The sequence below is a fragment of the Balaenoptera borealis genome (genome assembly GCF_965194805.1).
Source record: "Balaenoptera borealis genome assembly, chromosome: 7".
Taxonomy (NCBI): Eukaryota; Metazoa; Chordata; class Mammalia; order Artiodactyla; family Balaenopteridae; genus Balaenoptera; species Balaenoptera borealis.
In genome coordinates, this window is record NC_138864.1 from 71,154,485 (window position 1) to 71,169,825 (window position 15,341).

General features: G+C 41.5%; 2 protein-coding genes across 14 annotated transcripts in view; one reads left to right on the forward strand and one right to left on the reverse strand.

Annotated features, from left to right (window-relative positions):
• Positions 1–15,341, forward strand: part of LOC309631707 (serum paraoxonase/arylesterase 1-like) — a 45,122-nt gene that overhangs the window by 21,562 nt on the left and 8,219 nt on the right. The window contains 4 exon segments of the mRNA XM_082398554.1: positions 339–420; positions 4,128–4,259; positions 5,154–5,259; positions 9,745–9,878. Of these exon segments, the coding sequence (XP_082254680.1) occupies positions 339–420; positions 4,128–4,259; positions 5,154–5,186 (247 nt within the window). The 3' untranslated portion in view covers positions 5,187–5,259; positions 9,745–9,878.
• PPP1R9A (protein phosphatase 1 regulatory subunit 9A) overlaps positions 8,215–15,341 on the reverse strand; it is a 296,255-nt gene continuing 289,128 nt past the window's right edge. For all 13 annotated transcript variants that reach the window (XM_082398179.1, XM_082398187.1, XM_082398180.1 and 10 more), the window contains one exon: positions 8,215–14,454. In XM_082398179.1, coding sequence (XP_082254305.1) covers positions 14,245–14,454 — 210 coding nt within the window. In that variant the 3' untranslated portion in view covers positions 8,215–14,244. The remainder of the gene's footprint in view (positions 14,455–15,341) is intronic.

Below are 15,341 nucleotides of genomic sequence, written 5' to 3' on the forward strand. Positions count from 1 at the left end.
GGCTAAAATGCAGAACCTGGGGCTTGCCATTATGTTGACAAACCAAGAAAAGCACTGTCATGCTTTTGCTCCCCGATATTTGTGTTAGAGTTAAGTTCCTTCCCTACTAGTCAGTGCCAATTAGCTTCCCACCTTTAGAAATAACTTTTCAGAGATTAAAACTCCTCTGTGCACTGTCAACTCATTGAGTTCCTTCAGAATTTGGTGTGCTTTGAGACAGGTTCCATTTTCCAGTCTCTAAGCAAAGTCCTTCCCTAGGAAGAGTTATTACAACTTCATGGTAACCTTCTGAATCACATTACTTCACGAGCTTTGATGTAGCTCTTTCTTCTTTGAAGGTATGTCTATATATCTGAAGTGCTGGCTCATAAGATTCATGTGTATGAAAAGCACGCTAATTGGACTTTAACTCCATTGAAGGTAAGATGTATTAATACTATAAGTTTGCAGAGTGATAATTAGATTCTAATTGATTTGTGAAATTAAAAGTGAGGAAAAAAGGATTGTCTAATTGGAGTGGGTGAGAACCAATTTTTCACTCCTTTATTGAGTCCTCAGCATCGTATGGGTTTGTTGTTCACTTTTGCTTAGCTGCAGAGTGGGAAGCAGCAAACCACACACATCACCTGTGAAACTTTGATTCTGCTCTAGTGAATTTTAAGCTTGGCATTGTGTTCTTCAGTTCTCTCTTTCCTTCCTTCCTTCCTCCTTCCCTCCCCCCACCCCTTTTTTTCCCCTCCATGTTGATGGAACAGACAATAGCCTCAACTTGTATACGACAGCACAATATTTATGAAGCCCAAGTACTCACAATGGCCGCCAGGTGCCCTGGCCACCCATCCCGTTGCTGCCTTTGTCTCCAGCCCTTGGCCCGCTGCTGAGATACTCCTGCTTGAGTATTTCTGGGGCTCCCCCGGCGAGGCCCTGCCTCAGGATGGGGCACTTGTCTGTCTCCTCAGGTGCTCTTCCTCCAGATCTCCATGGCTCTCTCCTTCATACCTTTCCAGATTTCACTAAAATGTCACTTCAGCGAGGCCTTCCCTGGGCACCTAATCTAAACTTGCAACTCTGCTCCTCGCTAAACACACACACACACACACACACACACACACACACACACACACAATTTCCTATCTCCTTTATGGCTTTATTTTCAGCATCCTTTGCTAACATATTTTGTATTTTACTTCTCTTCTCTATTGTCTGTCTGCCTCTCCTACTAGGGTATAAGCGCCACAGGACAGATATTTTCTCTACGTGTTCCTGGAAGAATTCCCACACGTAGTAGGCACTCAGCAAATTAACTGTTAATTTGACATGCTGGGGCAGGGCATTCTTCAAAGCTTCATCTTCACCCGAACCAATTCTGATCCGGTCTGAAGGTTTGGAGCAAAAGGGGTAAAAACACAAAGGAGAGGAAAGAAGAAGTAAGAGCAAAGTGGAGCATTATGAAAGTAATGCTTCGGAAAAACACGAAGATAGGCTCCCCGGTCAGAACTGCCCACGGCATATGAAGCGCTGTCCCCAGGCCCCGTGTGACGGTGCCCGTTGGTGCATCTCAGCGACTGTCCTGAGGGGCTTCACTCTGAGAAAATTACCTCGCAGCAACATCAAATGTAACATCATGTTTGACATTAAAATCACTGGCAGGGCTAGTTTGGTATTAGCTGAAGTAAAATGGAATGACACACACTCATATTGGCTGGGGGAATACAAACAAATTGTGGTTATAACAATAGGCACTTCTGCAAATTGAAAGTTAAAGGATTTTGTAAGAATAAAACCCAATCCAATATACATTCAACACAGAATCATAAAGGCACTGCTCTTGCCGAGGCAAGATTGAGGGCAAAGCTTATTTCAGGTTTGGCTCCCACTTCTGGCAGCAAATCATGCCTGTCTCCTGACATAACAATTCAGTTGAGACTCCCCCCCTTTCAACTGTAATGTTATTCTTTCTTTTGAAGGATCATATTAATTAAGACCAGTTAATTGATACTTGGAGCGCCAAGAAATTTGATAAACTAGCTGGGATTGTTCTTAGAATCTGGGATGAGATGCAGATGGGTTATGTCCTGTCAAAGTGTGGTATATACATACAATGAAATATTATTCAGCCTTAAAAAGGAATGAAGGACTAAAACGTGCTATAACACCTATGAACTTGAAGACATTATGCTAAGTGAAATAAGCTAGACACAAAAAGACAAATAGTGTATGATTCCAGGTACCTAGAAGAGGCAAATTCATAAACAGAAAGCAGAATAGAAGTTACCAGGGGATGGGGAAGGGAGGAATGGGGAGGTACTGGGTACAGTTTCTGTTTGGGATGAGGAAAGGTTCTGGAAATGGATCGTGGTGATGGATTCACAACATTTCGAGTGTACTTGATGCCATTGAATTGTACACTGAAAAATGACAAATTTCATGTTTTACATATTTTACCGCAATAAAAACGATCCCCTCCTCAAAAAAAAGAAAAAAAAAAAATCCAAGACACAGCCAATGAATAGTCTCACTTCAGTGAGTTCCAACTCTCTAAAAATTGGGATATTTGTTAACAGAGGTTCCAGTTTTTCCCAAAGAGAATAATTTATTGTTTCCCTTACCAAGGAATGTAAACATTTCCACTGGACTTTGTGGAAGCATGAAACGTGGTCTCAGTGTGCATCGTGGTGAGTTAGTATTGCTAGGAGTTACAGGTTTGCAAGGGAAGAGTTCATTGCTGAGCCCAGGATGGACTCCCTGCTGGACTGTCAGCTCTTCCTCAGCAGGACCCAGGCCTGCCCCTTGCTCAGCAGGCGTGCAAGGCAGGAGCTCATTAATCATGCAATGAATGAACAGGACCCCAGGTTTCTGTGTTCTTCTCCCACTCTCACTCCCCACCCTCATCTTTGCAGGCTTTCATCTGCCATGGAATTCACCAGTTGGCCATATGACACCTTCCAAAGATAATAGCAGAACCCCGCGACAAACATTTTCCTCACGTAAAGAACTTAACGTATCAGCCTAGAATGTCTGACACTGGGATAGATGGGGTTTGGGGATGGAGGAGACTTGGAGCTGATTTTGGCCAGAGGATGTTTGCTCAGCCGCCTCCTTTGGCCAAACTTGCCGGTTTCCAGGGTAGGAATGAGTGATGGCGCTGCATGAAGGTCAAAAGGAGGCTCTGCCTCAATGCTTGAGCCCTCTCGTCCCTTCACGGCCACGTGGAGAGAGATCTCATTTTGAGTAGGAAGCACAGGGCAGCATGGGCTCACCACAGCTGTCTGTCTGCCCATGCTCTGGCTTGTGCAATGAGGCACCGCCAATTATGACAGGGTCTCTGGGTGCTGAGGTAGGCTGGCCTCTGTTTGAGGTACACGGTAGATATTGTTTCTCCAACTGAGAGTTAGAGGTAAACAAATAGATGCGATTTCTCCCCGGTAGAAGGCAGCCAGGATGATGAATGATGGAATTAAGAATCGTTGGTATTATTTATGATCCCGGTACAAAGCCGCGACAGCAATCTGTGCAGTCATCACATGCTTGCAACTTATATTTAGAAAATAAACAGCAGAAGAACAGGGAGTTGAATAACATCAGGAAGCCAAGAAAGAAACTTTTCCTCAACGCCAAGGCACAAATTAGACCCCGGGTGATCATTTCTGCTCTGGCTGCAGAGCCTATGATTAGCCGTTAAAGAAGAGCCTACATTTCATTGATGTTCTCATCAGAAATGAATCTACATTTCCTGGTTGTTTTCTGAATGCTTATAAAAATATCATTTGCACATGCCGTTTTAGAAGGAACTGTTTTAGGCTGCACTTAAAACTTTTTTTCTCTCAGTTTTAATTTCATGCACAGATGTTAGTCCAAATGCCTTCATCTAACTTTTAACAGTCTTCCTTGGTTTTCTGATCTTCCCCCTCCCTCGTGTGTCCTGGAAACCGGCAAAATACTAGCATAGATGGAAAGCTAGAGGAATTCCCTTGAGTGCTAGTGAAATGGGGCAGAATTGTCATGTCCCCAGAGCCAGGAGTGTGGTGACCAAGGACAGGATGATAGTTCTCCCTGATGTATTGCTCCATCACCTCTCAAAGTTTTTTCACTTTCTCTCCTTCCTTCTCTCCTTGGTTTTAATCTAGAAGCCTCTGGACTTTAACACACTTATGGATAATGTATCCCAGGATCCTGTGACAGGGGACCTTTGGGTTGGTCGCCACCCCAATGGCATGAAAATATTCTTCTATGACCCAGAGAATCCTACTGGATCAGAGGTTAGTTTGCAAAATGAATCATGTCAGTGGTTGAAAATATAAATCTCAATTATATGTGCAAATAAAAGGGGGACATGGATAGATGACCCCAGAGATCAGATATAAAAGGGAATGGGACTCCGGGAGGCACTTGAGTCAGAGTGCAGGCGGGAGACAGACGGTACGTGTAAACTGGGCGATTTGAGGGGACTTCATGAGGGCACTACGTACAGAGGTGTAGGCACAGGCAGTGAACAGGGATAACGCAGTACCCCAAGGCTAACAAGGAAGGCAGGGACGGTTACCAGAAGCCAGAGGAGAAGGGAGCTGTGTGTGGAGAAGGCGCTGGGAGGGGAACCTGACCTCTGGTTGAGGGATGTAGCCAACCAGCAAGGGCCTCACGGGGCTGGGGGGCTGGGGTCAGTACCCCACCTCCCTGTCAGCCTTCCCACTCCCCACCGCTGCTGCAGCTGCTCCTTGGTCAACCTCTACTGGAGGGTGGAGGGCAAGGGAGCCCTGAATAGGCTTTGTGCAGGCGGAGCAGAGTGGAGAGTGGGCCTGGAGGGCTGGGTTAGGAGAGCCAGCACTGGACTGGGGTCCATATCTTTATTTCAATAGTTTCTCCAACTTGGCAATTCACAAGAGTTTAAAAAATATACTATACCACATTGCTATGGTCTAATCATTTGTGTGTTACCTGCCTTCCTGTTCAACCCCCTTTTCCTGTGTGTCAGTACATGCACAAGTTCATGTTATGGACCAGTCCTAAAGCAGGGATGGCCATCCTCTCTAAACCTTCCTGGCAGAATGGAAACCTAAATCACTTGCTGGAATGATCTGGGCTTAAAAGAACTTCTCTTCCATCTTAGTTTTAGTACCCAAAGACCCTATTGGTGTCCATGTTCTTTTTTTCAGAGGATTGTTTTGGCAGTGCAAACAAGAATTTGAAACTCACTTTGCCATGGGCATCTGAACGTTTACTATGACTTACCTGGGGTTTTTGACTCGGAGTTTTCAGCAGGTACTAATTATACTTGTTATTTACATCAGATACACGGTATACTTTTTGACATGATTTACTGCTATGTATTCTTTTTAAAGCTCAGTTTTAAGAGTCAGTCTCATCCCACCCTCCACCCCTGAAAAAAAAAAAAGATTTTTTTAAAGCCTACGTCTCTTGGATAGGAAACAAAAACCAAATACGTATTTCCATTTGCCTGTTGGCCCTTCATGCCCTTTATCTTTGGGTTTACAGGACAATTGTGATTATGGTGAACGGCAATCCTCTGTGCCTTTTGCTAGTTCTTAGCTATTAGGACTGCTATATGGTATGCTGAATAGAATTGAAGAAATGTATGCTGTGGCGTGTTCACTGTTCAGAACTGGGCAGAATGTTAGATTCTAATTTGTTCTTGCTTGTTAGCTCATTTGGTGAACTTGGGCCATTTGCTATAGCATGGACTTAGTTTGCTATTCTGGAAAAAAAATACTTCCTTTCTAATGATGCATCTGGTACGGTATAGCAAAAAGTAATAACGATCCATTGTCTAATGCACTGCCCCACAGAAGAGTGATTTAGTTTTATTAGAAAGTGGTTTCCTAAAGCCAAGGTGCACCATCAACTATTTCCCAGTAACTAACTACTACATGTGAATGCTATAGCAATTTCCTAAGACATCTGTCTTCGGTGCCAGCTGTTTTGGAGAGGTCCTTTTAAATGCTCACGTTGACCCTTTAATAAACAAGCACTAGCCTTCCTATTCTGCCATATTTGGTGTTTTTGTATATTGGTATCTGTTCTTCAAGTCACTGTACTTTATCCTAAAGCCTTCAGAAGAACATGAACTTAAAGTTGAAAGCGAATTTAGAGTTAATATAGTCCCACTCATCTCATTCTACAAATGAGAAACAAATAGTTAAGTTGAAGATCCAAAATACAACCCTGGGCTCCTGCCTTACAGTGTTCTCGGTATAGTAGGTGAATCATATGAAATTACCATTTTATGGGCCAAAATGGTCAAACGTCGGCTATCATGTATAGCCGTCTTAGATACTATCAATACTATACTGCTGCTAATGATACAATCATATTTCTGCTCAACGAAATGAAGGAAACCAAACTCATGAAATCTTACACATTTAGAGTTGGGACCCTAAGTTCAGAGGAATGATGAATGTGGTGGAGAGGTATGTTCTTTTTTGGGCAATGCTCTTTTTTGTGTTGGTTTTTGTTTTTATTGCCACATTTAAAAACCAGGAATTAAGTGTAAACATCCAAATTCCTAGCGTAATACACAAAAACTGGCCTGAATTCCAGCATGGCAATAATTTGACTATTACTGAGTAATACCCCCTCCTTCCCACAATTTACCACAGTCCCTACTGCTCCTTTATGTCTCACACCCAGGCTGTACTACTGATTTATAGTTCTTGCCTCTATAGGTCTTTGAGTCTCTATCTCTGTTAAAGATCATCTGATTAGAATCTGTCATTTTGCCAAGGAGGAAACAGGTATCATATAGAGAGTAATTTTGGAACAAAATATGGTTTACCTAAAGGTTTCTTCTTATGGAGAAATGACCCCATATTTAAAGTTATGTCTTGAGTGACTTTTTTTTTTTTTTTGAGTGACTTTTAAAAATATTAATCTAATGTTGTTTTTGGATGGGTGCTCCAAATCCAGAAGATTTTAGAAGAACCCAAAGTTACAGTGGTTTAGGCAGAAAATGGTACAGTGTTACGAGGAAGTACGGTTGCCTCTGTGTACAAAGGGAAACTGCTGATTGGTACTGTGTTCCACAAAGCTCTTTATTGTGAGCTCTAACCAACAGGCCAATTTGCACCCATGCCCTGACAACTGGGAGCTCCTCATTTCAACTGCTTGCCACATCTAAGGGGCCACAGTGATCTCATCTGAACAATGAATGCTGACCCTAAATTTGGACATCACAAGAGATGAAAGTGTGTTTAGCTGGGAACAGATGCGATGCATAAGGCTTCTTTGAGAGTACAATATCAAATCAGTCTTGGGATATTTGACAACTTCATTTACCAGTAAAAAATCCTTTAAATGGAATTGCTAAAATCATTACGTCAGTTGTCAGGTCTTAAGTAACTTAACTATATGTGACCCAGAAAGTCCTTTCCCTAAAACACGTTTTCCCTGAGAGCACCTGAGCTTATCGCTGCCTTGCGTTGTCTCGTTCAAAGAGCAGGAAGAACGCACATGTCATCAGAGCCCCAGCACTCAGAGCCTCCAGTTCACGTGCTGGACAACCAGACATGCACTAAGAAGTTGTCCTCAGCTCCAGGCCTACCTCAAAGCCATTAGACATCCTGGCACACTCAGACCCATTCCCATTTCCCTTCTAAATATGGCTTTCCCAGTAAATAGAAACTTAAATTACCCCAACTCTCCTTTTACTCTTGCTCATTTTTGCATTGCCAAAGGTTTAGTCACAGATAAATTACGGTTTGTGTGTGTGAGAGAGAGAAATTAATATACCCCATTTGTTACATTCAGTCTTCTGAACATTTAAGGCTTTAGGAATAAAACTGTTGAAAGGACCCCCATACTCTGGGGTGGGCTGACTCGAAGCTTGCCCTATGCTGCGTGAGGCCAACTGCTTAATGGATTTGTCACAGACCCGCTCCTGGCTAATAGGTATCAGAAGCTGTGATGGTGAAGCCATGATGGGGACAGAAAGGTGGGCGAGGGAGCATCTAGTGGGAGCTTTGATCTTTTAACTTTATGCCCAGTTCCATAATTGTGCTTTCAAATGTAATTCTAGCTGCCAATTTACACTTTACCAGGGCTAATAAAACTTATTTTTAGTGTCATTTCCATGGAAAATGTGCACTTTGCTCTTGATTGATAGATGTATTTTGACAGTTAATACAGGTTTACCCAGTCAAGGCTTGTTTTAGTTGAAAGTGAAAATGGAAGAGGGGGAAAAAAAAATTACTTTGACAGATCTTGGTATTTCTCTTTTTATTGCATTCGCTGTCTAACAACAATAATACTCATTGGCAAGAAATTTATTTACACTAACAAATTAAATTTAATCAAGGAATTTTTAGATTGGTTAGAAAACAAAGGACCACTGTGATATTTTGCTTTGAATGCCTCTGAAAACCAAAGAGTAAGAAATGGCGTTTGAAACAGAACAATCTAGAGAAGTACATATTAACCAAGCACAAGAGAACAACCCAGACGTGGCACTATTGTCTCTTCCATGCAAATGATCAGACACCAAAAGGTACAAATTAAAATTTTCAGATAACATGCTATCCATACTTACTGAACTTAAAATGATTTCCAAACAACTGTTTTCCTTTAGTGATACATAAAGAAAGATGAAAATAAATCAACTCCTCTACAACGGAATAGAATTCATTCTCTCTCTTTTTTTGTTTTCAGCCGGCCAGTTTTGTTAGTGATATGTAGCAGGTGTACTAGTGGTTTAACTGCAACACCATTAAAAGGTATAAAAGCAGCAGTGATGATCATAAATAATATTAAGGAAAACATATACATACATATTTAAGGGTTTTCACTAAGCACTAACTAACTCTGATGTTGTTGGAGGTGTTATCTAGCTGGAGTGCCTCCTAATTTCCACTTTTTAAGGGGATTTAATTATTTTGGCCAATTGTTCTTTCATGGGTGAAAGATTAAATTCTTAACGGGAAAGCTGGGCGTGTGAATAAGACAGCTGAAGGAAACAGAAGTGTACGCCTTCCAACAGCACTCATGCTCCTGTCCACTTGTGTTATATCTGGTGATGAGCTGTGTCATCACTCCACAAAAGAAGTAAATAAATGGTCCCGTGAGAGCAACGCTGCCACCGGAGAGCCAGCAGTTAGTGACTTAGGCAGCACAGCGACCCAATGTGTAATTTTAGAGCGTGAGCGAATGCACAAGAGCACACAGTGCAATTTTTAGCCAAGGAAACTGCAGTCTGCAGCTGAAAATCCCCAAAGCTGTATAAACTTCTGAGCTTCAACTCAGCAATGTGCAATCTTGACATCAAAGCATTAACCAAACGTGTGAGGAAATTTCATCTCGCTAAAATACCAAGTATCTAATAAACCAATTTTACCAAAATATATAAACGTGTAGAAGGATAAGTGCATTTAATAGAAATACGTTAAAAAAATCTCTTAAAATCTCATGAGCCATTCAAAGTACACACACAAAAAAAGTGGCAATAAGGCTATGATACTGCTCAGGGTGCTATCTGACATTACCAAGTTCCATATACAATATATATTTTTGATGCCATGTGATTGCAGTATGTGCATGTATGTACGGTGGGAGATATAGTCACACGTATGTAGTTCTGTACGTCTACACAAATGGCATGCACATTCTTGAGACGTTGCCTCTTGTTCTCTTATTCTTTACCTCATTCATTCTCCCGTCCCTAGCGATTTGGGGGTGGGGGGCTGGGAGGAGGGGCAAGGATTGGAAATCATCATGTTTCTTTCTTTTCCCACTCTGCAGGTCTGGAAGCAGGTCACGCGCCATGCTTGGTCCACACACTCACACGTGTGAGCCTTCCAGTAACCACCATTCCCTCAGCACATCCACACAGACACGCGCACACAAGCACGTCAGCACCCTCTGTTTAGCATAAGGTAGAGCCTGATGTTTTCATTTTCCAGGGGAAATTGCTTCTGTAGGCTTTTTCTTTGCCCTTTGATTTCTAGGTCGGGTCTATTCTATGCTGCTACTTTAAATACTACTGCTGTACTGTCTGGTGTTATTTTTTTCCCCAGTGTTTTGGACCAAGACTAAGTTTCCTGAGACTTTAAATGCCTAAGACAAATATAAACAAGATCTGCCTGCACACACAGGCTGTTCTTCAGGAGTGAATTTCTGAAGCACATTCGTATTTCTTACAGCGCTGCTTCTTTTTGAGAACTTACTTCCCACCCCTATCATCATAACGAAAGCAATTCTAGTAGAAAATATGGACATTTTACTTCTGGACTTCATCCTTAAATGCTTAGCTTCATAACAGTGTACAGGTAGATCTCCTTGATTCAAGGTAAATTGGAAAAAGATATTTTAAAAACTGGGCTTTTCTTTTTCATTTTACCGTTTCATTCAGAAAGCACTAAGGACTTGGCATTAAGCAGGTGACTTGAACCCTACTGACTGCCGTCCACCAAGTTGAAATGCCCCTCATCTGCAGCTCTATTGGGACAGTAAATTTAGTTACTCAAATGGAAGCTGGTAATTCTGAAATATTTCCATGTAATGAAGGGGCTACATCACATCCCAAGCATAGACATTCCATTTAGAATTGCTGGGATACCTCCTTTTGAAACTTCTTGAATAGTATGGCCAAACACTGGTTCTCCTCTCTTGCAGCTTGGTCTGTATAACCTTTAACACTTACAAATGAGTTAGAATAGCCATATAAATGTGAGTTTTCATTTACCTTTTAAAATATAATTTTAAAGCACACATTAATCCTATTACACAAAGAAAGAACCTAGCCGAGAATTCTTTGTCTTCAGCAGAAACCATAAAGGCTAATTAAAGTGCTAGATCAAACAACCTGGCTTGGGCCTGGAGCTTGGGCCTGGGATATCTCAAGATTTCAGGGTAGCGATGACTACAGGATAAAACAAGGGTTCATTTGGTTCCTCTCTTGGCTTCTTGCCCCTCTGTTTCCAACGACAACAAAGCAAGCACAAGGTAGTTTTCCCATTTCACGCCCCGTTTAGAAGCGGAGGCACCTGTCACATTGCAGTCATGAACTGTTGTTGGTTAAAATGCTTACGTGATGTTGAGGGTGGGAAATCCATGTCAACCCCAGCTAAAGGAGGATAGTATAGAGTAGCTTTATTGTCATGAAATTAATGCTGGACTTCATCAGTGTGTTAGAATGGGCAAAATTAGATTTCTACCCTAACTTCTTATCACTCTGCAGTAAACTTCTGATTCAGGCAAAGAAAGAAGGAGAAAACTACTACATAACCTGTGAGTTACTTTAAGGGAGATAGATAGTCTTTAAATAAAGTAATCTAAGTCCTTTAGTGGAACACCCTGCCCCAGACACCCAGCTCATACAATGCTCTCTGTCTACCGCTTGGCTTCACCACAATCTCCTGTCCCCCAAAGCATTACCTGTACCCCCAAAACACTTTTGGCTTTTGTTAGAGTCATACTGAGCTGTCGTTTAAGGAATATAGTTCATAGTAACCAGATATTCCCTTTTCGTTCATTTTCTGATAAATAAAAAAACTACAAAGTCTGTAACGTTCATGAAGCAAAAATTCTGGGCTAAATTGTAAGGATACTGAAAACCACTAGCGTTAAAGTTAGGATTGTGTAAGACACTGGAACCTCAATTAGGCATCATGCACCAGAGTCAATAAAGGAAATAACAGGAAAACAAAATGTTCACAAGATCTGAGGTCCTTCACTTTGTTCTCATATCCTTTTATCAATCTGTTTACGCTTTATCCTTTGTTGGACAATCAAATCAATTTCAGCAGTTTTAATTAGTAATGTTAAAATAACTCATTAAGACCTAAAATTACTATAATTTAACTTTAAAAATCAAAACTGTTATACTACAAACTAAATGATTTGAGGAATAAGAATTTGATTTATAATATTGTCGGTTGTTGATCTAAACATTGGAAGTGTATAAATAAAGTTAAAATAAAGAACAATACTTCTAAGACATCTAAAAATGCAATATAATAGATCATAAATTATGTGCAGAGACAGACTTATACACATTTCCAGTATATACTTCCGTTTTCAAATATTACCAAAGTGTAAACATAACAACATAAATCATCCTTCTATTTCCACTCTTAAAATGAATACAGTGAAACTTCCAGTGTGATCCAGATCACTTTTTTTCCCCAAAGATAAGTAAAAATGGCAAAAATTTACAATAGCAAGCACTAGCATTACCAGATTTTGACTAATTTAGTCTTTTAGTATTGAAAAGATTTGCTGAATTTTGTAGTTCATTGATAGTGGTTCCTGGTTTCCCATGATATTAATAAATAGCAAAGCACCACCTATCTCAAAATATTAATAGAGATTCCAGTATGGAGTTTCATTATCATACCCCAAATGACGATAGAAAAAAATAGGTAGTGGCTTTGATAATTGTAAAACACAATGTTACTTTATACCGATGTTTCTGAGGAACAAATGAATGATCTATACCTAGTGACAAAGGAACTGAAGCGTAACAGACAACACTCTGTCACTGAAAAGGAAACAAGCCTTAGGGAAGAACAAGATTATAAATTTCTAGTTTAGACAATTTCAGATTTTGGATATTCAGACAAGCAAAAAAAAAAAAAAAAATCACAATGCTTCAAAATAGGAGATGGAGCTATATGGGAAGAAGCCCCTTTATGTTATCTGTTACTTGTAACCTTCAAAAGCCTTCCCCTAAGCTCTGCGTATAGAACATTTCCAGTGGAAGACAAGGACAGAGACCACCCCCCTGCCCCAAAAAACCAAAGGAAAGGAAGTAAAATACTTGTCCAAGGATTGGTCTGGCCTCAACTCTTATTTTGAAACTCGTCCTCTGGAAAGTGGATGACCTCATTTTTGCAGCCAATGCAGCAAAGAGAACCAGATGCATGAGCATAAAAAGCAAAACAACAACAACAATGACAACAAAAAATCCATCATTTGAAATTTCTCAAGATGAGTTTATTTTCTCCTCCTTCTGCCCCACTCTCCTGCACTTGAATTAGTTGGATGAAACACTGAAATCCTTAATACTGGCTTTAAAATAAGTATAACCGCCTGCACTGCCAGCCTGCATCATGTGTACCGTCCTAAACAAACTTTAACTGTAAAGTGGAGATCTCCAAAGAATGAAAGAGAACGGCTCAGAAAAACCATTCAAAACATCTCTAAAATATAACTGACAGCTCTCCTTTATGGGAACATTCTGTGTGCTCAATAAAATTGCTTCTCTGGTCGAATGTTATTCAAATCTAACTTTTCTCTAACTGGTATTTCTATTTTTCTTAAAAGTACATTTGTTAAAAGTCTAACGGAGCCCACTTGGGAAATCTTGAGTAGAAAATACGTGATGAGTTCCTGATTGTGTCATAGTCAGGCTGAAGACCAGCCAGAATGTTCCCCAGGAGAGGAAACCCGAAAATGTTGGTTTCCTTAAAAATCAATTTCCTGTTCAATTTGTTGGGGAGAAAAGGAACTGTGTTGTGTGTGTCGGTGCTGCTGAAATACTGAACACGCAGCAGTAGCAAAGTAAACAACAGATCCCAATATCCCATGGCCGCACTAACGTCTGAATTTTTCTTTGTTTGGCTAAATCTGGAGGATAAATGTTACCCTCAGAACCCCAAGGTGATGCCTACATCCACATTCTTAAGGCTTTTGCTTCCTTCTGGGGTTAACAAATAAGTGTAATTCTTTTCTCTCTTCCCAATGCCCAGCAGGCAGCACAGTTTGCTTGCTTTTTGCCACAGTAGGCAAAGAGCACCCACATTTCCACAGCGGGGTTGTCTCAGCGTCCAGACACAGAAACGAGGGGGAACCTTTCCCACACACCGGAGTAGATTCTGCAGCCCAGATCTCATGGCAGAGCGGTGTTCTCGGCCATGCAGATACGTGCCATTGCTCAGTTTCAGGATCCCATATTGAAAATGCATGGCGTTCCATGGACAATGCCACGGTGTGTCATGCTCTTGTTGAGCAGGATCACGCTGGTCCTTCAAGTGACACCACCCACCCAACACAAAGAAGAGAGAAACACTGCTACTTTGCACCTCTCACAAATGAGATCCTTGGTTTGTTACTAAACCAAGGGTGGCTTGGGATTATTTCAGTAGGTTAAGAGTGAGTGTACTCTATTAATGCAGAAAATGCAGTTATTAAACACACAGTTCCCCAGTCTGCCTAGAGCACATTACCCCTGTCATCAGTTTCTTCTTCATCCTCCGGAGGAGAGCAGGGCAGGAAGAGGTGGAAACTTCTCTGTGTGTGTCACTGCTCACCAGCACCCTCTGTGGCAGCTGCCATCTTCTCCGTCTTTTTAGACTTCCTCTGCATTTGCTCTTGTTCCTTCCTCCTCAGCTTTTCTCTTTGTTTTTCTATTTTCTCTTGGGCCTTCTGAGCCTTCTCTAGAGACACTTTCATTTCTTTGAGTCTTTTTTTGACCACTGCTCGGTCCTGAGATGATGTCATGCCAAGAGCCTAAGAAGGAAACACATAAACAAACTGAATTTGAAAACCAATGACCTCTCTGCTTATGATGAGGCTGACAGCACAAGATGTTCAAACTCAAGAACTAATGCAAACATAATCAAAGAGGTAGAAACTGAGGAAGAGCTGATTACATTTGCCAAAAATCTACATACTGTGGGGCTGAGCTTTATTTGTTCTTTTATACTTTGAAGTCCCTAGCACAGTACCTCCTAAACCTCAGCAAGTAAATGCTTTCTGGACTGGTAATTAATGGGTCAGTGAATGGAAAAAGGGCACAATTCTGCTTCTCCAACCTTTGGGCTGTAGACATTTACAGCCAAAAGTATTGCTAAACCCACTGATATTTTCAAAAGATAGGAGTGGGCACCTGCTGCCACGGAGGGTTCCAAGAAGGGCAGGAGGAATCGAAGTGGCTTCCTTTCTGCCAATGTATTCATTTACAATAAAGACCAAAAATGTCTTTGGGACCAGAGTGCTCATGTCGGCATGATTAGCCGTGCTCTCCCTGTAGGCGGCAGACCTATAAAGGAAGTCTGGTCATAACGAGGAGGCTGCTCGATGAGCTTGGGATTCAGAATAAGGGGAGTTGGTTGCGTACTTTACACGTTTCATGACCTTCAGAATCAACAGCGGGATGCATCCATCTCCCCAACAGGGACAGCCTTGTCAATGGGCCTTCATATTCACAGGCTATTGATTGATCTCTAACCTTTTCAAGACTGTCAAGAGCTACTCATCTGCCCGTCAGCCCAGCAGGGGGCCGAGGTTGGGGGTGGCAGGCTGGCTGTGAGCTCCTTTTGCCCTTTTTCCACAGGGGTAGGTGCCACCTCAGGCTCTAAAGGAGATGGACTGGACAGGTGAAAATGAGAGCGCCA